The following is a 27842-nucleotide window of genomic DNA, read 5'->3' as shown; positions in this document are numbered from 1 at the left end:
AGTTTGGTCTTACATAGCCCACCCCCCTTATGCTTTGCCTTAGCTGCCACTTTCCTGGGCTTATCCTGCAAGATAATATGACACCATAAACACATGTAAAGGGGGAACCATATACCATACATACCCTCTAAATCATGCCACAGATGCATGGGTAGACGGTTCCTTGTGCGTCTCTGCAGCATTTTCCATGTTGCCAGAGCAAGCCCCGCGGTCTTACGATACCAGGGACAGGGAGGTGCACTCCACGTACTCCCACCCTGCAACTTCCACGTCTTCAGCCTAAGGCTACTTTCACACTAGCGTTTTTTGCAGATCTGTCATGGATCTGCAAAAACGCTTCCGTTACAATAATACAACCGCATGCATCTGTCATGAACGGATCCGGTTGTATTATGTCTTCTATAGCCATGACAGATCCGTCATGAACTCCATTGAAAGTCAATAGGGGACAGATCCGTTTTCTATTGTGCCGTTTGGCTCCGCTTCATCAGGCAGGCAGCGTTTTGGTGTCCGCCTCCAGAGCGGAATGGTGACTGAATGGAGGCAAACTGATGCATTCTGAGCGGATCCTTTTCCATTCGGAATGCATTAGTGCTAAACTGATCCGTTTTGGACCGCTTTTGAGAGCCCTGAATGGATCTCACAAACGGAAAGCCAAAACGCTAGTGTGAAAGTAGCCTAACCGGCCATGCCGAGGATTCATCCAGGAGCCCAAGGTACATACCCTTCAGGGAGCGCGGGGAACTCACCCGGCACGCTCCCCAGCCCAGCCGGGGTTCAGGAACAGGGAGAAAAACTACTCTCCACCGAATACTGTAGGAATCCTCTCACAGGACAGGAAACCAGTGAGGAATGGAGAGGCCCCTCCTTCTTAAATATGTGTGGGTTTCCTGTCCTGGGCAGAGGACCCTCTCTCCTGGTGCTGTCATAGGATGAGGGGAAAATAAAATGTATGTGCCATAAAATCTTCTATACTGCGCTTTCTAAAATCAAGCTACGGCATGTGAACTATGTTTTTACAAACACAAAAGATCTAGAAGCACACTGAAGTGTTCAGTTATTTGGCCACGTTCCCCCAGATGCAGGTGGTCAGGTTAGTGGTGAAGTTCAGGCCTGGCATTGGAGGACATCCAGTTTCAATGCTTATCAGATTTCTTACATTTTAGGGCACACTACAAGCCCATCCCCCTGGATGAAATAGGACAGATTTACTCCAAGATCAACAAATTGAACTTTTCTGAGATCATTCCAGCTTAATTTAGGAAAAGAAAACAGAGTTGAATATCGTTAAAATGCTGAAGTGGCAGAACTTTTACATTACCCTTCTACAGACACTTTGTACAATGACGATCAGTTTACAAGGTTAACAAATGAACACCGGCATGCATTTTAAACACAGATCACTATGTGGCCTGAAAAGCCAGTTTTGTTTTCTTCAATAACCAACCATTGGGATTTTGGCAGGATTGCGTTAGTGGCTGTGGTTCATCTCAGTGACAGTTTTAGAAAGCTGCTACTGTAAGATTGCACATATGAACTCAAGATATCTTTCAAGGAATAGATGGCTCAGTGTCTGGGATTACTACGTGAACAAGTTTACAAAAAGTCTTGTAAAGAGCATTTAATATCATTCAAGCTTCTTTTTATTAAAGGGTTTCTGTCACCCTGCAAAACTCATTTTTTTTTGGGATAGTTAGATTCCTCATAGTGCGATATAGGAGAATATAATGCTCTTACTTACTTTCATGCGGCCGATTCTTTATAAAACGAACTTTTATAATATGTAAATGAGGGCTCTACCAGCAAGTAGGGCGTCTACTTGCTGGTAGCTGCTGCAGAAATCCGCCCCCTCGCCGTGTTGATTGACAGGGCCAGCCGTGATCTCCTCCTCCGGCCGGCCCTGTCAGTAATTCAAAAATCGCGCGCCTCGCGTCATTCGGCGCAGGCGCTCTGAGATGAGGAGGCTCGTCTCCTCAGCACTCCCTCAGTGCGCCTGCGCCGATGACGTCTTCTCTTTCGGTGATGTCATCGGCGCAGGCGCACTGAGGGAGTGCTGAGGATACGAGCCTCCTCAGCTCAGAGCGCCTGCGCCGAATGACGCGAGGCGCGCGATTTTTGAATTACTGACAGGGCCGGCCGGAGGAGGAGATCACGGCTGGCCCTGTCAATCAACACGGCGAGGGGGCGGATTTCTGCAGCAGCTACCAGCAAGTAGACGCCCTACTTGCTGGTAGAGCCCTCATTTACATATTATAAAAGTTCGTTTTATAAAGAATCGGCCGCATGAAAGTAAGTAAGAGCATTATATTCTCCTATATCGCACTATGAGGAATCTAACTATCCAAAAAAAAAAAAGAGTTTTGCGGGGTGACAGAAACGATTAAACAGCACATTACAACTAAAATATCACATTGTGATGCTATTTAGTCATTTTAGTGTATGCATCAATTATATCCCAAGAATAGGGGAAAAAGCTTACTTAGCATGTAATGGTTCTGAATCTTTCTGAAAAGGTCTGTAACCTATAATCTCCAACACTCATGAATGTTTCTTGGTATAAATATAAATCCAGGTATGGGTACATGATATAAAAATTGCCTTTAAACTAAATCACAATGCCTGGTAGGACTGCCGACCTGTATTGTACACATACCTTTTGCTGTCAAACCTGAAATTGGCTCCTAACCTGAAAAATTTAGTCGCCAATTTAAAATACATATAATTACGGTATAATAAAAAAAAAAAAAAAAAAGACGACAATGTCTTACCTAGGGTTGTCACGATACCAAAATATTGACCATTTCGATACCATAAAAAAGTATTGCGATACTCGATACCACGTGAAAAAAATAAAAACACCAAAAAAGCCGCGTGCATTCCACATTTTATGGAACGTCTGGACGATAATAGAACAGTCCGATCCTAATTTTTGTCGGGACAAGGTGACAAAAAAAATGGCAAATTGCAGGTTTGTTTTTTTTCTGTTACAGCGTTCACCGCATAGGAGATATTTTTAAATATTTTAATAGTTCGCACTTTTTTGGGTGTGGCGATATGTAATATTTATGGTTATATATTTTATATGTAAAATTGGGAAAGGGGGTGATTTATACTTAATATTTTGGTGTGTTTTTTGTTTTTGTTTTTTTTACTTTTTATTTAATAACTATTTCCCCCCTTAGGGGCTAGAACCTGGGATCTTTTAATCCCTTGTCCTATTCACCCTGATAGATCTCTATAAGGCCTCATGCACACGGCCGTGTTCCACGGTAACCCGGACGGGATTCCTGCTAATAGCAGGAGTGCACGGCGTCATTGGTTGTTATGACGCCGTGCGCTTCATACCGCCGCTGCTGTACAGTGATACACTGGTATAGATCATACAAGTGTATCACTGTACAGCAGCGGTGTCATGAAGCGCATGGCGTCATAGCAACCAATGATGCCGTGTGCTCCTGCTGTCAGCAGGAATCCCGGCCAGGTTACCACGGACCGCTCTCGGCCGTGGAACACGGCCGTGTGCATGAGGCCTTAGGGTAAATAGGACCTCACACTCTCCGTGCTGCCCAATGGCAGCCAGGGCTTGAGTAGCGTCCTGGCTGCCATGGTAACCGATCGGAGCCCCAGGATTACACTGCTGGGGGCTCTGATCAGAACTGCCACCAATGAGGAGGGGAGGGGGGGACGACCCTGTGGCCACTGCCACCAATGATTATAATAGTTATAATACTGGGGGGGTTTGGGGGCGCACTGCGCCACCAATGATTATACTTTATAATACTGGAGTTTGGGGGGGGGGGGGGTGCCACCAATGAATATAGTTGATGCCTGAATACAAACGCAGGCTGCGGGTGCAGGCCATATCCCATACCCGGCACCCAGCCTCTATGACTGCGCGCTGCGATCCACCGATATTAACCCCTCAGGTGCCGGGTTAATAGCGGCAGATCACAGTGCGCAGTCATAGAGGCTGGGTGCCGGGTATGAGATATGGCCGGCACCCGCAGCCTGAGTTTGTATTCAGGCATCAACTATATTCATTGGTGGCGCAGTGGCCACAGCCCCTCCCCTCCTCCTCCCCCTGCAGCAGCGGCACAGGGGGGAGGGACTGCCTCCTTCTCCCCTGTGCTGTTGAGAAGAACATGGGACGCGCAGAGCGTCCCATGTCAGTGCAACTCCTGTGTGACAGGCAGAGCAGCGGAGGGTCTAGGCGCAAATGGCGACAAGACTACAAAGTCATGTCGCCATTTTGCAATTTATGTCGCCATTTTGGTCGCCATCTGGAGCCCTGCCTCAATGGATGTACGGTGCTTGCAGCCCTATCTACAAGGTATTGGGGGTAGTTTAAAAGATAGTTTTGAAGTTGAAAGACCCCCTTAAGTCTGATTCTTCCCTCTCTAAGGTCTCATGCACACGACCGTATGTGTTTTATGCTCCACAACCATCGCGTGCATACAGCCAACTCCTATACAAATGTTCTATCCTTGTCTGCAAAATTGTAAAAAAAAAATAAATAAAAAATTATCGGACATATTCTTTTTTTGTGGCCTAGCAGAATGGACAAATGGATGTGAACAATGAAATGAATGGGTTCGCATCCAATCCGCAAAAACTGCCAATAGCATGCGGAAAAAAATACAGTTGTGTGCATAGGACCTAATCTTTCTCTCTTTGTCTGAAGAATAAAACATCAGAGTTAAGAAGCGGTACCATTTTCTACTCACCATGTACTGTTTCTTAAATACACTGCTCAAAAAAATAAAGGGAACACTTAAACAACACAATGTAACTCCAAGTCAATCACACTTCTGTGAAATCAAACTGTCCACTTAGGAAGCAACACTGAGTGACAATCAATTTCACATGCTGTTGTGCAAATGGGATAGACAACAGGTCGAAATTATAGGCAATTAGCAAGACACCCCCAATAAAGGAGTGGTTCTGCAGGTGGTGACCACAGACCATTTCTCAGTTCCTATGCTTCCTGGCTGATGTTTTGGTCACTTTTGAATGCTGGCGGTGCTTTCACTCTAGTGGTAGCATGAGACGGAGTCTACAACCCACACAAGTGGCTCAGGTAGTGCAGCTTATCCAGGATGGCACATCAATGCGAGCTGTGCCAAGAAGGTTTGCTGTGTCTGTCAGCGTAGTGTCCAGAGCATGGAGGCGCTACCAGGAGACAGGTCAGTACATCAGGAGACGTGGAGGAGGCCGTAGGAGGGCAACAACCCAGCAGCAGGACCGCTACCTCCGCCTTTGTGCAAGGAGGAACAGGAGGAGCACTGCCAGAGCCCTGCAAAATGACCTCCAGCAGGCCACAAATGTGCATGTGTCTGCTCAAACGGTCGGAAACAGACTCCATGAGGGTGATATCAGGGCCCGACGTCCACAGGTGGGGGTTGTGCTTACAGCCCAACACCGTGCAGGACGTTTGGCATTTGCCATCAAACACCAAGATTGGCAAATTCGCCACTGGCGCCCTGTGCTCTTCACAGATGAAAGCAGGTTCACACTGAGCACATGTGACAGATGTGACAGAGTCTGGAGATGCCGTGGAGAACGTTCTGCTGCCTGCAACATCCTCCAGCATGACCGGTTTGGCATTGGGTCAGTAATGGTGTGGGGTGGCATTTCTTTGGAGGGCCGCACAGCCCTCCATGTGCTCGCCAGAGGTAGCCTGACTGCCATTAGGTACCGAGATGAGATCCTCAGACCCCTTGTGAGACCATATGCTGGTGCGGTTGGCCCTGGGTTCCTCCTAATGCAAGACAATGCTAGACCTCATGTGGCTGGAGTGTGTCAGCAGTTCCTGCAAGACGAAGGCATTGATGCTATGGACTGGCCCGCCCGTTCCCCAGACCTGAATCCAATTGAGCACATCTGGGACATCATGTCTCGCTCTATCCACCAACGTCACGTTGCACCACAGACTGTCCAGGAGTTGGCAGATGCTTTAGTCCAGGTCTGGGAGGAGATCCTCAGGAGCATGCACAGGCGTTGTAGGGAGGTCATACAGGCACGTGGAGGCCACACACACTACTGAGCCTCATTTTGACTTGTTTTAAGGACATTACATCAAAGTTGGATCAGCCTGTATTGTGTTTTTCCACTTTAATTTTGAGTGTGACTCCAAATCCAGACCTCCATGGGTTGAAAAATTTGATTTCCATTTTTTTTTTTTGTGTGATTTTGTTGTCAGCACATTCAACTATGTAAAGAACAAAGTATTTCAGAAGAATATTTAATTAACTCAGATCTAGGGTGTGTTATTTTTGTGTTCCCTTTATTTTTTTGAGCAGTGTATATGGTATGTTCAATATATAAAAGTATGGAAAAGTAGCCCACATACAGCGATAGTATGACAAGATGAACGAGCAAGTGGATTGTTTTGTTTTTTTTAATTACGCACAAGATGCGGAAATTCACGTTTATGCATCTTTGGGCATGTCGGATTATGTTGGTTGATACTGCTTGTGATGCTGCGGATAGTATTTGTGATGTTTTCCTTCAGTTCATCCAGAGTATGTGGATTGTTAGCGCACACTTTGTACTTTAAATTCTTAATTGTTCCCACAGATAAAAATGGCATGTGGCTAAGTCTGGGGAACGTGGTGGCCATTACACCCTTGCTCACAGTTCACTCCTCCATAAACAGGTTATTATGAACCCATGCCAGTGAGTTCCATGAGGTGTGGCAAGTTGGCCCATCTTGTTGGAAAAGACAGGACACTTTTTCTTCTGCAACATCACTGTTGAAAAGCTGTAAGCAGTATCAGCCAATATAATCTGATGTTCCCAAAGATGCATAGACGTGAACGGTGACCACTTTCAGCATCTTCTGTGACCTGTGGGTAATTAAAAAGAAAAACGATCCACTTGTTCGTTCATCTCGTCATACTATCGCTGGAGGCAGGATACTTTTTTTGTGGGCCACCCTGTATAATACATTTTGTAGATCATATATAAAATGTGTATGCCAAAAGACAACGCATATCAGTACTTCTGGAAAGAAAACCCAGTAATAAGAGGTACTTAGGAAAATGGCTATGTGCTCTCATTATCAGGATCATCTGAAAGTTCACATTACAAAATAGCATGAAGGCACAAAAATAGGTATTGTGTGTAACCACCAAAAGTGTGGTTAAAACTAGCAGACTGTCAAAATACATAACTTTTGTTTCCAGGGTGAATTTTGTGAGAAAATAAAACACTTTTCATTTAAGTTCTTCCCGATATCAATGAAAAAGTCTTGTTTGGCCTTTTAAGAGAAAGCTGATAGACATTTTGATTGATGCTCTATAATGTGATGATTTGACAATCATGTATGCATGTGCAAAAAATTCCTTGACAGAAATCCTTTAAACTTTTAAAACAATATAGATGTCCAAGTTTCAACACTCAATTATTTACTGCCTCTCAAAAACCTGCTTAACTTGGCTTCTATTCTTCTAGAATGAGTTCAATGAAATCCCGCAGCATCTAGATATGTGTTTAGAAGTAGCACGCATCAATGGCATGCATTAGAATTATATTATACAGTGCCTCAAGGAACAATATTGATTAGTTCCAGGACAGACACTGTAACTTGAAAATAATTAATCTTGAGACCATAACTATGAAGAACTATTAATTGTGTCTGAAGCCACAAACATGTGAACACAAAATGATGGAAAATAAACTACTGGAAGTTATAGATAACTTATTGAGGGTAGAATCCGCTTTAGGATCCTGTACTGTGCAACCTGTAAAATGGTATAAATATCAGTTCAGTACATGCAATATAGTGTTGTACTGCACCTCAGATGGCTCCATTAGACAGTTGATCAGTGCAAGTATTTTACATCACCCACTGACTGACTCTAGGCGTCCATCATGTAATGGATTAAGTCACAGACATGAGTTGGGTGGATCTACCAGCAATTGCATACACTGCCGATCGACACTCCCTAGGACATTGAAAGTTCAATGTTTCAAGTCAAGATGGCCCAATAAAGGCCAACATGTCGTTTTCTATTTTTATTGTAGATAACGTATTGGTTTCCAAACTAAAGGAATATAAGCAAATCAGCAAGTAATAATAAGCATCTCTATTACATAAATCAAATTCTACATATTCTATACACAGAGAGGTATGAGAGGGCAAGGAAAAAAAAAAAAGAATATTTAAGGGGTCACTAACCTTTCAAAAAATGTTTTATACATCATAGAGTCATACTAAAAGTTTAGACTGGTGAGGGTCTCAGCTCTGAGACCACCACCGATATCTAGAACGAGGGGAAGAGACGCATGCATCGCTGCACAAGATCAGCTTAATAGAAGTCTATGTGCCCGTCTCGATTCCGTCCACTGTAGCAAAGAGAGAGAGATATGAGAGCGTGTCTCTCCCCTCGATCTAGAGATCGATGTAAACTTTTGATATGTCTGTATGAGATTTTTTTAAAGTGACCCTTTAAATAACTTAATAAAAAAGAGGAGGTACAAAATAGAGAAGGGGAAGAAGACCTTAAAAGGGGTCATCAGGGTTATATATAAAAAAATAAAAGCACTGTAAATCTGATGGTCAGAAATATATACATAAGCTAAGCATGTTTTAGGCAAAAAATATATATATTTACTCATTTACCTAGTTCTGTTCTGACCCCTTTGTTTACATGCAGTTGTAGAGCTGTCACGGCCTTTGGTGTGCGCTGTGACACTTATGCCACGCTTGCTGTTGCCTGTGGCAACGTGTTGCTGTTTCAGCATGCGGGGGCAGTGTCATGACGGCCTTTGTGGTGTGTGCTGTGACATAGTTGCCTTGCATGTTGTTGCCGGCGGCAACGTGTAGCTTTTTATGCTGGTGTGTGCACTTCCCCTGTCAGTTGTTTCCTCCTCTGTCTGGTGCTGGAGGGGTTAACCACCTTGTTGGGCGTGGTCACTAGGTGCTTCATCTTACCTGTGGCTAGAGCCAGAGGCCAGGAGTCAGTGGTACTCCAGCCATGGTGTGTGCTGGATTTATGCTCCTGGTCTTCATGTTCCATCTCCCAGAGTGAGGGCCTCCTAGTGGGACATCGAGGTCTCCAGCGATGTCTTCTCTCCCTTTCATGTGTTGTATGTTTGGTGTGGGGTTATGATTTGGTGTGTTGTAATGTCTAGCTTGGTGTTCCTTGTCTGGTATGTTTGGTGATATCTTAGAGCATGGTTGCTAGACTTCCTAGCCTGTATGCAGTGCCACCTGGGGCTGCCATGCACCTTGAGGCATGGGAGTCCTGGCGGAGTCTGGTGTGCTGGATACCTGTGAGTTGCTGGTACGGTGTCCTGTTTGGGGTTAGGGCTCCGGTACGTATTGAGGGGTTCCAGTCGTGGTGGCAGCGGCAAGTAAGTGTGTCGTCTTGTTTTCTTACCTGCCGATTCTCTTGCTGCATATTGTCTTTTCCTTTCCCTGCTACTAGGCCTTTTGAGACTCCTGTTCTTCTGTGTCCTGGACGAACAGGGCACCTCTCCTCAGCTCCTTTGTGAGGGATTCTCAGGGCGACTCAGGGCCTTAGGTATCCAGGGTATGAGCCGTCCTACCATCCAGGTCCGCTCATACGGTGAGGAGTTAGGGATAGGTATAGGGATGCATTAGGAGGTGACCTGCTCCCTTATCCTTGTGTTTAGGCCTAGTTGCTTTCCTTATCCCCCAGTCATCGTACGATGGGGGGTTTTCCCCACTCCCCGCCGTGACAAGAGCTTTGGGGGCATGAAACAACAATCTCTTGAGGGTGTCAACAAAGACTGCCTTTCCCCTCCCCCTGCTCTGCAAAGGAAGTGAATAAAATTGCTGCCCTGGCTGCAGTCTGACAGCTGGGATACTCAGCAGCATTTTGTATGTGTAGGACTACTAGTCCCAGCAGTACAGTACAATGACATTGCGGATACAGACAGGATCTTCCCCCTAACTGTTCTTGTGCAATACTCTGCAGACACTTCCTTACAGCCAGAAGAAAAGTACAGTCTCTGTGTTTGCAGGCTCCTGTGCACCGCATTTGTTTCTTCAGTGCCTGGAGAATGGGAAACCCTGCAGCTGCTCAGTACCTGAAGCAGAGTCTCCAGCCCTGAGTCTGTGCTGTTGATGGTAGAAGGGGTTAAACTTTGCTGAAGAATCCAGTGGGAGGGGAGACACAGGGCAGAGAACTCAGCCAGCAGATCGGCAGTGCAAAGGGGCATGGCTTGTTGCTCCACCCTGCACATCCTTCACAGTGATGTTCCATACACAGAGGCAGACCTGGTCCTCCAGGCTTGTGCATGGAATGTCATCAGAGCAGGGAAAGAAGCTGACATCACAGGTCATGTGACGCTCAGTTAACTAGGAGAACAGTGCCAGTGTAGATGAAGTAAATGAATTGAAAACCACTTACATTTGCTTAGTAAGAAATATACAAAGAACAAAAAATTACTTGGACAAACCCTTTGAAAGCTTTGGACACATTTGGTGGCATGTTTTCTATCACTGCATTTTACTCATTTTAGGCTAAATTAAAATACTTTTTCAGTTAGTAGTTATTAAAATTTTCACCAGTTTTTATTTAATTTTTTATCTACAGGCTACCGCTCTCTGCCTCACACAGAATCCATCAGGGAGCTGCTCTAACAGCTCAATCTGTATCCCTGATCTCTGAACTCCTGACAGCTCAAAGTCTTATTCTAGCTAAATTTGTGTCAAACTGATAAGAATATGGCTTAAATTAGCGTTAATGAACTGTCAGAAGTTCAGAGATAAAGAATACAAATGGAGCCGTCAGCACAGATCCCTGACAGATGCGGTGTGAGGGAGAGTGCAATAGTCTGTAGATGCACTGAAACTGAAACCTGGAGAGGAAAAACTGTTGAAAATGTTTAATAAATACCAATGGAAAAATATATATATTTTTAACCCACAGCGAGTAAAATGCAAAGATAAAAACAATTGTTCCAAAAAGTGTCCAAAGCCTTGAAATTTTTATATTCTGCAGCATATAAATTTTCCATCCCTGGATGGACAATACAATCACTCTATTTTTTATGGCATACCTAAAGCTAAAAGAAGTTTCATAAAACATCTTAATACTTAGTCCATATAACAGCTCATATATATGTAACTGATTTTGCTTTACCCCCTTTGGCAATACATATGTCAATGCATACCTACATTTCTAGAACACTGTCCAGCTTGTATATTCAGCAATGCCAGTTCTGGTAGGTGGGAAAGTGTTAAACCAGTTACTTGTACTATAAAGGTCAAAAACTAGATTCCAAAAACATAATCTGGGACATTCCCACCACATCTATGAATGTACCATCTCTGCCGTATACCCTCCATCTAAGCTTGGAATGGGAAGGTTTGAATAATTTTGATGACAGATGCTATCTGAAGAGCAATTTATGCACATTTTTCTAGAAGATTAATACTTGAAGAAAAATTATTAGATTTTCTTCCAGTAGTGTTTGCCCAAATCTCCTTCCCATTCTGCCATATATAAGCTTGTGTAGTAAGATTACTTACTACATTGGAAAATACTGGGTAAAATTGACATACTGAAGGTCTTAAGAATTGTAATTGACAATAACCAGTATCGGTCAGCTGCTGCCAAGTTTAATAAGACCACGTGGTGCAACACATGGGGCATAAGTGCACACGACACTACCAAAGTTCCACCACATTACTAAGTACTAGTTAGACCACACATGCAATATTTTGCACAGTTTTGGGCCCCAGTGCACAAGAACGACAGAACTTGACTGGGTTCAAATGAGGGCTGGATGGACTACAGTACACAAAAAGATTATCAAAAATTAGGGCAATTTAGCTTAGAAAAAAAGGCAGCTGAGTGGTGAAATAAAACGATGTATAAATATATCAAACGCCAATACAGGGATCTTTCCCATGATCGGTTTATACCAACGAGTGTAACCAAAATAATGGGACATCTTTTATATCTAGAAGAAGGCTGCTAGACCAACATGGAATGAGATTCTTTACTGTAAGAGCAATGAAGCTATGGAAGTCTCTGCCACAGGAGGTTGGGGTGGTGAACTAAAACGGTTCAAAATGGCCCTGGGTTCCTTTGTTGAGAGTATCAATGTCTCAAGTTTTAGTTATTGTATTTCTAGGTCATTAAGCCAGACATTTATTCTGATTGACAGATTTTTTGCCTTCCTCTGTATCAACCAGAGGAGAAGAGGCTGAACGTTCCGTACTTCTTTTTTAGGTCTAACAAACTATGTTACTCCAGATTTCTCATGTCTTAGACACTGGACACAAGTTACTTCCTGTCCGCCATATGAGCTCTCAAGGGGCTGATATCTCTGCAATCTGGCAAAGCAGAGAGGCTATTGGTTTCTTCTTCTCCCCCTTTCTCTGTTAATTTTCCTTTACAGTCGGTCAATGTGCAACAACTATCCCTACTACCCATTGCACTGAGAAGAGGTATACCACATTTTGTTCATTGATGTGAAAAACGAAAATCTTATCTGCAAGAACCCACTGGTAGATCTGTAATATACACTGCTCAAAAAAATAAAGGGAACACTTAAACAACACAATGTAACTCCAAGTCAATCACACTACTGTGAAATCAAACTGTCCACTTAGGAAGCAACACTGAGTGACAATCAATTTCACATGCTGTTGTGCAAATGGGATAGACAACAGGTGGAAATTATAGGCAATTAGCAAGACACCCCCAATAAAGGAGTGGTTCTGCAGGTGGTCACCACAGACCGCTTCTCAGTTCCTATGCTTCCTGGCTGATGTTTTGGTCACTTTTGAATGCTGGCGGTGCTTTCACTCTAGTGGTAGTATGAGACGGAGTCTACAACCCACACAAGTGGCTCAGGTAGTGCAGCTTATCCAGGATGGCACATCAATGCGAGCTGTGGCAAGAAGGTTTGCTGTGTCTGTCAGCGTAGTGTCCAGAGCATGGAGGCGCTACCAGGAGACAGGCCAGTACATCAGGAGACGTGGAGGAGGCCGTAGGAGGGCAACAACCCATCAGCAGGATCGCTACCTCCGCCTTTGTGCAAGGAGGAACAGGAGGAGCACTGCCAGAGCCCTGCAAAATGACCTCCAGCAGGCCACAAATGTGCATGTGTCTGCTCAAACGGTCAGAAACAGACTCCATGAGGGTGATATGAGGGCCCGACGTCCACAGGTGGGGGTTGTGCTTACAGCAGGACGTTTGGCATTTGCCAGAGAACACCAATATTGGCAAATTCGCCACTGGCGCCCTGTGCTCTTCACAGAGGAAAGCAGGTTCACACTGAGCACATGTGACAGACGTGACAGAGTCTGGAGACGTCGCGGAGAACGTTCTGCTGCCGGCAACATCCTCCAGCATGACCGGTTTGGCATTGGGTCAGTAATGGTGTGGGGTGGCATTTCTTTGGAGGGCCGCACAGCCCTCCATGTGCTCGCCAGAGGTAGCCTGACTGCCATTAGGTACCAAGATGAGATCCTCAGACCCTTTGTGAGACCATATGCTGGTGCGGTTGGCCCTGGGTTCCTCCTAATGCAAGACAATGCTAGACCTCATGTGGCTGGAGTGTGTCAGCAGTTCCTGCAAGACTGGCCCGCCGGTTCCCCAGACCTGAATCCAATTGATCACATCTGGGACATCATGTCTCGCTCTATCCACCAACGTCACGTTGCACCACAGACTGTCCAGGAGTTGGCAGATGCTTTAGTCCAGGTCTGGGAGGAGATCCCTCAGGAGACCGTCCGCCACCTCATCAGGAGCATGCACAGGCATTGTAGGGAGGTCATACAGGCATGTGGAGGCCACACACACTACTGAGCCTCATTTTGACTTGTTTTAAGGACATTACATCAAAGTTGGATCAGCCTGTAGTGTGTTTTTCCACTTTAATTTTGAGTGTGACTCCAAATCCAGACCTCCATGGGTTGAAAAATTTGATTTCCATTTTTTTATATTTGTGTGATTTTGTTGTCAGCACATTCAACTATGTAAAGAACAAAGTATTTCAGAAGAATATTTAATTAACTCAGATCTAGGATGTGTTATTTTTGTGTTCCCTTTATTTTTTTGAGCAGTCTATTTCAATTGGCCACTAGCACACACACAAAAAAAAATCTTGCTTTCTTCTGTAGAATGCTTCACTGTTCTACTCAAAGTGCAAAGGTGAATTCTATAAAAACATGTGTGTTACTTTTCCCTTACACAATACTTTTTACAATGAAATCTTAATAACCCAGAAAATTCATGCCAAAGTTTACAAATCAAGAATTGCCTGTTTCCAATTATACCACACAGAACTCAGAAAGTAGCCAGTTACTGAGGGTGCGCATCTCAGATTATTTTATGGATCTTGTTGTACTTGTGTCATGCTGAGAAACATGTAAGGGCACATCATGTGCTCCTTGAAATCCTTTTATGAGAAAGGGCGATTTTTGTGTGAATGCAACCACATGGGAGATCTAAGTTGTTACACATCACTGGGGTTTAGCTGACCTACAAGTCTGGAGTCATTCTGCAATACGGTGCTCTTAGAAGGACATACTGGTGGTAAAGTGTTGTATTTTATATTGTTATTGTCGCACATTGGCAATATGTTTCAGGCCAATTAAAAAACGTTTCCATATAATTATTAAAACAGTGAAATAATTTTTTATAGTAAATCAACTGAAAAAATATCTGGCCTATAATTATACAATAGTTTTATGTGAAATTCTAGAATATACTTTTCCTGATGGGATCACAAAGACTAGCCAAACACAGAGAAGCAAACCAGATAAACCTAATACCTGTAGTCTATATCTCCATATGGCATGCAGGCTATTTAGTCATGAAAAAAGTCAACATTGTCAGTGTCATGAGGACTAAAGACTGGTGGAGGACCTATAATCATCCAAAAATGCTTTCGTTACAATAATACAACCGCATGCATCCGTCATGAACAGATCCGGTTGTATTATGTCTTATTTAGCCATGACGGATCCGTCTTGAACACCATTGAAAGTCAATGGGGGAACGGATCCGTTTTCTATTGTGTCAGAGAAAACTGATCCGTCCCCATGGACTTACATTGCGTGTCAGGACGGATACGTTTGGCTCCGCTTCGTCAGGCGGACAGCAAAACGCTGCAGGCAAAGTTTTGGTGTCCGCCTCCAGAGCAGAATGGTGACTGAACGGGGAGGCAAACTGATGCATTCTGGGTGGATCCTTATCCATTCAGAATGCATTAGGGCAAAACTGATCCGTTTTGGACCGCTTGTGAGAGCCCATGACGGATCTCAGAAACGGAAAGCCAAAACGCTAGTGTGAAAGTAGCCTAATACAAGGGCACTATAACTTTACATCTGTGATGTATATTGGTGATTGGGTAAGAGTTGTCATTTGCCACACGCACTTATGATTAATTCTGAATTTCAATTAAAAGTTAGTACAAAAAAAAAGTTGGGCTTGACGGTGAGAAAAAAAAGTCATTATTTTTTTAGGAACAACTCTTGTCCAAGACTTGACTACAGTTTTGCAGCTCATCTACTCAGCAGATTTATATATATTTTTTAAATTGTAGACAACTCCTTTAAGGCCCGGTATTAAATCTAGCTTGGGAGATGCAGATAAGACAGTTAACCCTTACCTTCTGGATGTTAACTGAATGTAAGGCATTGAAGCCAAGTACGGTAATAATATACTGTAGTCATACATAAAAAGTAGAAAACAGTTTAATAGCTAAATATTATACTAATGCAAGTTATCACTTACCTAGTATCTGGTATATAATAAATGACTGGTCTTATGATAAAATATATAATCTTAAAAACTTTACCTTTGCAACAAAAGGAAAGAAACTTTCAGCTTTCAAAACAGGAAATATGTTGGGTTTTCCACGAAAAACTAAACAACCGCAGAAGCACAAAAAAGAATTGTACTGCTTCTATGGGTGCCAGGACCTACTTTGCTTAAACAACTCGGTCCTAGAAATTAAAACCTTACAGATCTTAAAAATATATTCTATACATTTCTATGGAGTTTTAACAAAAAGCCCTAAATTAAGACATTTTAGTATGACACTGGGCTTGTTCTGGAGCCCCGTGTAATGCTTTATTTTATTACCAGCCTGTTACATCGCCTTTAGTTTGAACATATGGTCCGCCATATAAGTTACTCCCAGCAATATTAACACTTGCTTAAAGACACAAAGTCCTTTTTAATCTCCACATGTTGACAGAAAAGATAATATGTACCATTTATTCTAAGGTTAGCAGGGCATTCGCTCTAAAAACGTGGTATCATACATTCCTTAATTCATATTAATCTCTTTGGGGCATAAAAAGGACAGTTAAACAAGTAAAACATCAAGCTGACGGCACCCTTTCATTTTATAGACAGATTACTTAGTAAAAAATCTCTTTTATGCCATTCCTACAACATTCTACAGGATTAACTGTTTCAGCTCGTTTCGACATGTAGTCAATATTCAGCTACACGGTTTCCTTATCGAACACGGCAGGAGAATGTTTAAAGGAGACGAAAGCTTGCATGCAAGCTAATATAAAAATATATAAAACAACATAAAAACAGTGTCCCTTTTACTAGACCCTTGTAGCATCGGTTCTCTGCATATCGATTCAGCGCTCACATTTGCCATCTCCTATTCCTACAGTGTAGTGTAGGAGGTTCTGGCTTTTCTCTCCCCGATACCATCCCTCTGCAACCTTTTATCTTCTATCTACAAACAGATACAGACTGTAACTTAAAGATATCTCCAGTCAAATCCTACATTATGTTAACTGGCACTAATAGGAACGGTTACATTTTCTTTTCTTTTTTTACAAACTATTTTTATTTAAAAAAAAAAAAAAAAAAAAACATTTTATGACATTGAAAACATGTAAATGTTGTAACTTGGTCCATTTTCATGGGTTGCAGTTACAGAAATACTGTAGGTTAGGGTGCTAACCTAACAATATATACAGCAACTTACAGCGGAACTAACATTTTTGTTCAATTAAAATAAAGAAAAATGGCTGTGAAATATGCTGCCGGTATAGAAATGAATAAAATACTAATGATAATAATAATAATATTCAGAGTCGCTACCAGCAGGTGGGGCAGTGACTAGGTGCCCGGATACACCAAGGACAATACTACATAACAAAAGGGCACTTTTTTGCCTGAAATTTGTCACATTAGATGACAGACTGGGCAGAATGCTAACAATAACATATCTCATGCACATGACCATATTTTGGGTCCGCATTTTTTGCAGATCACGCAAGGACCCATTCATTTCTATGCGTCTGCAAAAATTTCGGACAGCACACTGATGTCACTTGTGTGCTGTCCACATCCGTGTGGCCGTTCTACAAACGTATTCATTTTTTTTTTGCGGACAAGAATAGCCATTTCTATAAAGGAAACTTCAGCACGCACATGGACAGTATCCATATTTTGCGGATCTGTGGCTAAATGGAGTCGTGTGCAGCAGGTCTTAACTGCACAATCAGTGACACTTTAAAATCCATTCACCTAAACGTACGTTTCTAATTTCCTAACTCTAGAGAATTAAGAGTTAGACTTTTTACTCAGCAGAAAATATAAAAACTTTTTGGCTTCTGAATACGTAACAATTACCTATTATGCTAACAAAAAAAAAATCCAATTCAAATGTCAATTTCTTGTACATTAAGAGCTTTATACAACCTTCTGGGCATATGAAAATAATAAAAATAATAATAAAAGCAATAAAGTAAAAAATTTAATAAAGAGTAATAAAATAAACACTGAAATCATAATTGTTAGCATTATCTAGCCTGAGTACATTGCTTTTAAAACTATAAAAAAAAAATTAACTGTTCAGTGAGGAGAACTCCAGATCATTTCATTATCAATAAACTGAATAGATTACTAACCTGACAGAAAAAAAAAAAGAGTTGACAAGTCATTATTTTTGTGAACACTTGGGACTACTCTTTATTTTACCAGGCGCACTGACGGTTTCAGCTTAGAAGTCATATATCCACACTGAAGCCGCTAGTACAGATGGGATTTCTGAATCCGCATTTCTAATTGATTGGACTAGTCTGTGACACTCTACTGCCATCTATTTGCCAAGCAGAGGTTCATCAACCAGCAGCACATTCACCGTAACCGTGAAACAGTAGCTTAATATTATATCAGCAGTTACAATGTAACCAAGAGTTCCTCTAAGAATACAGTACTTTGATTCGTAAATGTCCAAGTAGTCGACCGAGTCAGGCGATTAGATCCAGTTCACTTGCTATGTGAGACTGTAGTGGTGGCCTGTTAATATTCAACTTCCTGAAAGAAGCTTAAAGGGGTTGTCCGAGGTAATTAAAAATCTTTGACAGCCCCAACGTCGACATAAAAAAAAAGTTAGATACTCACTAGTGATGAGCGAAGCGAGCTTCGGATGCTACATACGAAGTCGACTCGCTGAAAACTTCGGATTGATACTGTACGGAGAACGTATGGGCTCTGATGAGCTAAAGTTAGTTATTCACAAAAGTTGCGCGGGACTTCGTCAAATAACTTCAGTAGTCGAAGTTGGGTTCTAAGGTACCAGTCGGAACCGAAGCCAAGTACGGTTACAAGTTTTAAAGTGGTTTTCCCACTTTAAAAATAAAAAAACAAAGTTATTCAACGAAGTCTCACGTGACTTCGCGAATAACTTACTTCGGCTCATTCGAGACCGTACATTTTAATGCTGTACGGAGATGGATCTCCGTACAGTATTAATCTGAAGTTTTGAGCGAGGTAACTTCGGACGTAGCATCCGAAGCTTGCTTCGCTCAACACTAATACTCACCTGTTTCTCCAACGCCATTTTCTGTAGCACAGGTCCTATACTCCTGCCGCTGTTTGTTTCCAAACAGCAGAGGTGATGTCCCTGGATACGGCACGTGACCACTACAGCCCATCACTGTGTCCTCAGCTGTGTCCATTTGTGGACAGTGATTGGCTGCAGCCTTCAAGTGCCACATTCCTGCAAGTCACAGTGATCGGTGATGTGTACAGGGATGTGCCTAGATGCAGCACTTCATCGCTGCAGCCAATCACGGTCTTCAGCTGTAGACCAGTGAGGATGCAGTACAGCTGTCACATGCTGTATTTTGGCATGTCACTGCTGCTGTCTGAAAACAAACAGCGGCTGGAGTACAGGACCAGTGCCGCAGAGTACAGCACTGGAGAAACAGGAGAGTTTTTTTTTTTTTTATCTTTAAGACATTGGCTGAGATTTTTAAACCTTTCCCAACATCCGCCCAACATGTACATTTGTGGCCAAAAGTTTTGAGAATGACACAAATATTAGTTTTCACAATGTTTGCTGCTAAACTGCTTTTAGATCTTTGTTTCAGTTGTTTCTGTGATGTAGTGAAATATAATTACACACACTTTATACGTTTCAAAGGCTTTTATCGACAATTACATGACATTTATGCAAAGAGTCAGTATTTGCAGTGTTGGCCCTTCTTTTCAGGACCTCTGCAATTCGACTGGGCATGCTCTCAATCAACTTCTGGGCCAATTCCTGACTGATAGCAACCCATTCTTTCATAATCACTTCTTGGAGTTTGTCAGAATTAGTGGGTTTTTCTTTGTCCACCCGCCTCTTGAGGATTGACCACAAGTTCTCAATGGGATTAAGATCTGTGGAGTTTCCAGGCCATGGACCCAAAATGTCAACGTTTTGGTCCCCGAGCCACTTAGTTATCACTTTTGCCTTATGGCGCGGTGCTCCATCGTGCTGGAAAATGCATTGTTCTTCACCAAACTGTTGTTGGAAGAGGTTGCTGTTGGAGGGTGTTTTGGTACAATGTAATAGATCATTTACTTAAAGGGGTTGTCTTATTATGGACAATGGGGGCATATCGCTATGATATGCCCCCATTGTCTTATAGGTGCGGGTCCCACCTATATCGTGAACGGACCCCCGCAAGTGAAGGAGGGCGCACTGCCATTGCGCAGCCGCCCTCCATTCATTTTCTATGGGGCCGGCGAAAACAGTCGCGCGCTGGCTCAGCTATTTCCTTCGGCCCCATAGAAATTAATGGGAGCGGGGGCCGCACATGGGCGGTATGCTCCCATTCACTTCTATGGGGCTCCGTTCTTGATATAGGTGGGGCTCCCATCGGTAGGACCCCCACCTATGAGACAATGGGGGCATATCATAGCGATATGCCCCCATTGTCTATGATGAGACAACCCTTTAATTTACCTAAAATAATGATAATAATAGTTTTTGCCGAAAAAACACTCTATAACAACACATTTTCCCGGTTCCAATTTGCAACAAAGGTTTTTCTAACTGATTGTACAGTGTACTTTTAAGACAGACGGAAATGACATGTACTTAAAAAATACTCTCAAACCACCATAGAAGAACACTGTAGGAAAGCAGCCTTGAAATAAACCAAATCACTGCTGGATCACATGGTCCAAGTTCCCAGCACAACGCAGCACAGAATGTATATTTACACAGGGCTCACGTGATGTCTAGTCATTCTCAGATAAATTGTCTTTAATTATTCTAACAATATTTGCTTTCTTACTCACTGTAATAAAGACAAGCCATACACTAATTAGAAGATGGATGGCACAAGGACAATAGGCATTGCTTTGTGTGGTCTGATATAGCCTGAAAACCACAAGCTCCACCTAAACCTTCATAGACAATCATTTCACACATACAAGTAATGCAGTAGTCTTTGTGGATACCGACAAGCGGAATTTCATGCCGCATTGATTTCTCCATGGATTCAATAACATTTAGATTCCTGTTTTATTATATCAGGCCAGTCTTCTGTTGAATCTATCTTATAATACAAGGAACCTTAGGCAGTTTAAGTGATCTTCATATAAAACTGAGAAACATGGACTCCAAAAAGTAAGCATTTAGGACCCACAATGTCTGCTGTTGTCATTTTGTTTGCCAGTGTTTATGTAGACACAAGTCGCCTCCTTTTAATAGCTTATTGTCCCTGAGAACAAAAGGACTGGGCATGTTGAAACCTAATGGTCCAATCCTTCTATCACCCAATTTCTGCCATCGGGGGAAAGTCAGGACACCCCATACACATTAGATGGCTTAATGGTCCCACTGAAATTGTCAGGTTCAGCCAACACTGAGGCCTCATTCATACAACCGTATTTTCGGTCTGCATCCGATCCACATTCATTTCAATGTAGTCCGCCCAATAATTTTTATTTTTTTTAAATACATGTCTTATTAATGTCCGTTTTGCAGCCAAAAATAGGCTTTTGTAACATAGTGCTCGACTCTGTCCATGGAGTTCTCCTCTCTTCTACAGTCAGCACTAGAATTGAGGACATTTTCCACCCGATTCACCAAATACAATTGGAGAATGTTTTCTCCTACTATATGCCATAAGCACAAGCATAGCAAATTAATTTGAATTCTAATGACTGGTAAATGGAGAGTCCTCACACAAAGAACTTCCTTAGCATTGTTTCCTCAGGTCTTACATCACTCTCCAAAACAGCGCAAGTGCATAACCAAATCCAAGATTTAATTGCCAAATTGTGTTCCAGCAACACTTCCGCCTTTGATGAGAAGTACAACTTTCCTTACGTTACACACTAGATACTCTCTCATAGTATAGTAACGGCATCTGACTTGCTATTACATACCATACATCTTATTTTTAATACAAAGTCCTGTTTTCCAGGGCACGATGCCACAGGAGAGAAAGCTGCATAAACCATTCATACTAAGGTCTCATGCGCACGACGACCATTGTGGGATTTGCAGTCCGCAAATTGCGGGTCTGTGTGCACGGCACGGACAGCCATTGATATCACTGCCTATTCTTGTCCGCAAAATGAACAAGAATAGGACAGGTTATATTTTTTTATGCGGACCGCGGAACGGAGCAACGGATGCGGACAGCACACAGAGTGCTGACCGCATCTTTGGCGGCCCCATTGAAGTGAACGCGTCCGCACCCGAGCCGCAAAAACTGTTAGTGTGCATGAGGCCGAACAATAATAGGCCTTAATAAAGTACAGCAACATAATAAAAGACCAAACAAAGTGGTAAATGTAGCTTTTAGTCAGCATTACATCCAACCCCGCTGTGAATGAGCTACTGTTGTAGTCTTTCCGTGCAGACAGGGATGAATAAAGGTCACCACACTCCTCGTCCACACCCCTAGGAACGGCTAAACCTGCTCAGTGCACAATGTGTTCCTCCAATCACGTACATCGTGAAGTCATGGTCCTAAGACTCGCTATTTTAAGAAAGCCTGAAGAAGAAGTCAGCCTGCTTTCTCCCACATTGCGTCAACCAGGTTACATCAAACCCGTCTCTGTGTAGCATGCCCTGAGTCACAGTGCTTACTATTAATGATTCAGTGTGAGTTCTTCTGTCCGGCCTTCCCAGACCTTGTGTATTCATTCCAAGAACCAATTTCATCTTCATTGGTTTCCTTCAGGAAACCAGACCAACTTCCTATTATTTTATTTTCCTTGCCTTCTGCACAGCCCACATAAAACTGACTGGAAGTGAGAGTGATAGAAAACGTTATTCTGCACAAACATAAGCCAAAACAAACACACACACACAAAAACTGCACCCGTCATCTGTGTACACCGTCCAAACAGATCACATGTTCTTTTTATTCTTTGACAACTTCCAAACAGTAACATTATTTGATGCCATTCTTCAAGAAAATGTTATTTATGCTACCGCTCCTACTACAAGCCCGTAGTAGGTTAAAGGAGGCCCAATGCACCCCCGATCCGAGCACCAGCTGCGACGTGAGTCACAGGCTGGCAAAACCCGACACTACTCCCAGGAAAGCAGTGTTCACGCTGCCATTCCCTCCTTTATGAACATGAAAATGCGCTATATTCCCTGTAAAACATACGATTCACTGGGATTTCATGGAAAATTGACTTCACAAGCACAACTTGTTGAAACAGACAAGACCTCTAATTCTCCGAGAAACGCGGAGTAAAATATTCTAACGTTTTTGCCAAGAGTCATGATCTCTTTCACTTCATTTCGCAGACGCTGTAAGAAGACAGCTCGCAGAGTTCAGCCTGTCACACAAGTCAGGGAAAAGAAGGCTTGTGGAGCCAATGGAATGAGTCAGTAAGAAGCGTTCCCACTGGACAGCCTGTCAGTAGATGTTGCAAGAGTCCTAATTGGGATGGGCACAGAACGGATTCATGTGGAAATACCATAATGTCTGCACTGTGGTTTCCAAAATAACCACACACATTTTGCCACCTCTTGTCCCACGCTTCTCGAAAATTGCAGGGTTTTGGCATTCTAGAAGAAAAAACTCTTAGCAGATCCATACTATCCTATTCACCCGTGACCCTACACATTTCTGTTCTATTTTTTTATTATTATTAATTTATTTTCTCAGATGACAATAAACATACAAATATTTGTTTCTGTTTTTCACTAAATTGTAGGTGACTTACAAACAATTTGTAGCACGGATCAATCTTCTTCAAAGGGGTTGTCCAACCGATAAATTATAGTTTTTTTTATCTTTTAGGCTACTTTCACATAAGTATTTTTACTGGATCCGGCAGGGTTCAGCAAAAACGCTTCCGTTACTGATATTACAACCATCTGCATCCGTTATGAACGGATCCGGTTGTATTATCTTTAACATAGCCAAGACGGATCAGTCATAAACTCTATTGAAAGTCAATGGGGGACGGATCCGTTTTCTATTGTGGCAGAGAAAACTGATCCGTCCCCACTGACTTGCTTTGGGAGTCATGCCGGATGAGTTTTGCTCCGCATCCAAGGACGGAGAGCAAAATACAGCATGTTGCGGTTTGCTCTCCGGTCTGGTAACGCAACTAAACGGAACAGAATGCATTTTGGAGCATTCCGTTCTGTTAAGTTTTGTCCCTATTGACAATGAATGGGGACAAAACTGAAGCGTTTTTTTTTTTCCCCCGGTATGGAGCCTCTATGATGGACCTCAATACCGGAAACTTAAACGCTAGTGTGAAAGTACCCATAATGGAATGGCATAAAATTTTTTTTTTTTTTTAAAAGCAATAATAATTACAATGATCACCTGCTTCTCCCAGTCCAACACCTCCCAGGTCCCCCCGTTGGTCTCGCTTTCCTGGTCCCTCTTGACACACAAAAAATGTGAATGATCAGCCGACCACTGCCTTCAGTGGTGACCTGCCACAGCTTTGGTCAGAGTGGTTATTTCCCTTACGTCTGAAGATACCAGGAAGCAGAGGCCGGCGGATGAAATGCATATAGAGGGCAATCCGTTCACTATGCATCAAGATGTCTTCAGTTCAGTCACTGTAAAGTTTTTGGACGGAGAAAATACTGCAGCATGCTGCTGCATTTTCTCCGTCCAAAATTCCAGAACACTTGCAAGAATGCCGGATCCGGCATTATTTTCCATTGAAATGCATTAATTCCGGATCCGTGACCCGTCCCCAAGTGTTCCGGAAAAACGGATCCGGTTTTGCGGTCTGCGCATGCACAGACCTTTAAAAGTGTGGAAAAAAAATACCGGATCCGCTTTTACGGATGACAACCGGAGAGACGGATCCGGTATTGCAATGCATTTCTGAGACGGATCGGCATCCGGATCGGTCTACAAATGGCGTCCGTTTGCATACAGATTGCCGGAATCCAACAACGCAAGTGTGAAAGTACCCTAACAACAAATGGGTAGATGTTTAGTGTCCCACCGTTGCAGTAGGTGATCCTTTCAATTACATCTATAAAGAAGGCCACGAATATAAGTATACCTAAACCATCTTGAAATGAACATACAGATATATATCTTTATTATAACAAACACAAGTGCGTACCCGAAATACAATCCGCAGGAAATTCACAGCTTACTGTAAATAGCAGACTTATGAAAACATTGGCCAGTTAGGACCACAGGAAATTGTAGCCACGACGTCAGTTCATCCAGTAATTCATAATTACATAGCTATCGGACCACAATAAGAGTCCCTACCCAACATTCCAATCCCACATAGCCGTGCCCCCCAAAACCTTGCTCCTTCCTTCTAATGTCATATAGAAGATTGGTGCCCATTTATTAAATGAAATTGATGAACTGAATGTGATTTATGATGACTGCAACATATATTTTATAGCTATAGGTCACTTATAAATGTCTCCCACTCTTCCTGCACGGCAGCACACGCTCAGAAGCCAATACTAGCAGTACAACCAATATGGCTCCTATTGTTATAGGTTACAAAAAAAATATAAAAAAATCCCAATAACCAAACTTTGACTATTGATGTAACCTCTGATATTTATTTACATTTTGGGAACACTCTAGGGAACCTGTCACCGGGATTTTGTGTATAGAGCTGAGGACATGGGTTGCTAGATGGCCGCTAGCACATCTTGCAATACCCAGTCCACATAGCTCTGTGTGCTTTTATTGCTACGGGGACGGGGTATTGCGCATGTGCTAGTGGCCATCTAGCAACCCATGTCCTCAGCTCTATGCACAAAATCCCAGTGACAGGTTCCCTTTAAAGGGTCACTGAGTTTTCAAAAAACTTTTCATATGTCAAACAAAAGCTTTGACCTGTGGTGATCTGAGTGCTGAGACCCCCACCGATCGCTAGAACGAGGAGAGAGAGGGACTCGTATATTGCGCTCTCCTCACTGCAGGAAAAGGCCTCAATAAAATGTATGGGTCCGTCTCGAATCTGTCCCTTGCAGTCGAGAGAGAGACTACGTTGTGATTGCTTCCATCCCTTCGTTCTATGGATTGGTGGGGGTCTCAGCAGTCAGACCACCAACATTCAAACCTTTTGAAACGTCTCTGACATAAGATATTTTTTTTAAACTCAGTGGCTCTTAAACATAGGAAATGGCATTTTACTCCTTTAAAGCGGTTTTCTAGCATTTTGATACTGATGGCTCAGGACAGGTCATCATTATCAGATCGGCGAGGGTCCCACTACTGGCACCTCCGCGGATCAGCTTTATGAAGAGGCAGTGGCACTCGGTGAGGCTTCTTCCGTAGCCATGTGACATCACATTCAATCGGTCACATGGCCTTTCTGCGTTACCCTGAAAGGTGTTATATAATGAGACTAAATAAGGGCCGTTCCTATTATCACACCATGGTAATTCAGGTTCAAAGCATTGGAGGCTGGCGCATTCAAACACTGTAGATCTGCTTTCTAAGCTGAGGGATCTCGGACAATCCATGGGATGCAGAAGATCTACAGTACAGCACCTACTAAGCAACCGCTAGCACAGGTGTTCTAGGCATGGTATGGGCATTGGTCGAGCGACATTGTTCCATGAAGTATATACAGCAGGGAGCAGACTGACCAGGTATGACAACCCTCATCCTGCGTGTGAACAATTGGTGAAAGATCATACTGTAATATATAGGACAAAGAATGAATGACTTACCTTTACGTGGCTCTGTGCGCCCAAGTTGTAGATTTCAGTGGGTTTCACTTGATTAATTATTTTCACTAGACACGTACTATCAGTCAGATCCCCATAGTGCAACTTCATGTCTAAAAAGTAATAAATAGAAATTTTTATTTTATATTTTTTAACATGGGGATTTCAACCTAAAAAGGTAAGTGACCATATATTAGTAAAACAGTATATACGGTAGTTTGGGTTTACATAAATGCCTACGTCGACAATGCAGTTTTTACCATATAGCTCTATAAGGAACAGTGTGTCCAGCACATGACAAAATGACGGTCATGGGGAATCTATGAAGACCTTCAGTGTACAGGCATGCCCTATTATAGTTTTTATGACTACGGCTTCATGCACATGGCCATGTCCGTATATTGGTCTGCAAAATATATATGCCTTCTGTGCGCATTCGAAATGGGACCTTCATTCTAGAGATCGGTGGGGTCCTCTAATACTTAGTAAAACGCCTTTAGGCCTCATGCACACGGCCGTTGTCTTGGTCCGCATCCAACCCGCCATTTTTGGCGGCTCGGATGTGGACCCATTCACTTCAATGGGGCCACAAAAGGTGCTGTCCGCATCCGTTGCTCCGTTCCGTGGCCCCGCTAAAAATATATAACATGTCCTATTCTTGTCTGCGCTTTGCGGACAAGAATAGGCATTTATATTAAAGGCTGTCCGTGCCGTTCCGCAAATTGAGGAACGCGCACGGACGCCACCCCTGTTTTGCGGATCCGCGATTTGCGGACCGCAAAACACACCACGGTCGTGTGCATGAGGCCTTAAGCACACACGGACTAAAGTTCAGAAACAAATGCGGCAAATTATGTCTATTGCATGGTTAAAAAATGCTTATGTAGGGAGAAAAAGACCTTTTATTTTCCCTGTAATGACAACATGATTATAACAGCAATGTAAAATAGAAATAGCCTTACTTCCTTCTATGTGAGCCTGTGTATTCTTGTATAGATGCTCAATCCTCCCAGTGTTGAAAGAGCTTGATCGACGCACAATGCCATGCACCTGTGAATGACAACCAAAAAACATGGTTCATCCCCTGTGACTGACAAGTCCGTGTAGTAAGTCTTCTTGGAATGTGCGATAAGTCACTCCTGCAACTCCGTTCCAGAAATGTCAATTTGTAAATCCACTAAGAAAGTCTGAAAACTAACGACGTATTGTACTAACACAACAAAGTCTAATTAGGTGTCTGGGGCCGTCAGCAGAATAAAAGGAGAAGTGGCTCTAGCAGTCTACAGTTTTCTGGTATACAGCTACAGATAATTATTTGGCAGTATTATTTCCATTTGACTTGTGTACTAAAGGGAATAGGTCATCTAGTTTTCACTAGTATAACTACCTGCAATGGCCATCAGAACATTGTACAAGCATGCTGAACATACCTCTATGTCATTTGT

The 27842-nt window shown here is 42.8% G+C and overlaps 1 protein-coding gene across 2 annotated transcripts in view; it reads right to left on the bottom strand.

Annotated features, from left to right (window-relative positions):
- The window catches only part of GMDS (GDP-mannose 4,6-dehydratase), a 543088-nt gene that overhangs the window by 417680 nt on the left and 97566 nt on the right, over nucleotides 1-27842 (bottom strand). For both annotated transcript variants that reach the window (XM_040432856.1, XM_040432857.1), the window contains exons 4-5: nucleotides 27360-27447; nucleotides 26401-26510 (exon numbers count right to left, since the gene is read on the bottom strand). In XM_040432856.1, the coding sequence (XP_040288790.1) occupies nucleotides 26401-26510; nucleotides 27360-27447 (198 nt within the window). The remainder of the gene's footprint in view (nucleotides 1-26400; nucleotides 26511-27359; nucleotides 27448-27842) is intronic.

Source organism: Bufo bufo, chromosome 5, assembly GCF_905171765.1.
Source record: "Bufo bufo chromosome 5, aBufBuf1.1, whole genome shotgun sequence".
Lineage (NCBI taxonomy): Eukaryota > Metazoa > Chordata > Amphibia > Anura > Bufonidae > Bufo > Bufo bufo.
This window is presented reverse-complemented; position numbering and strand designations above follow the sequence as displayed.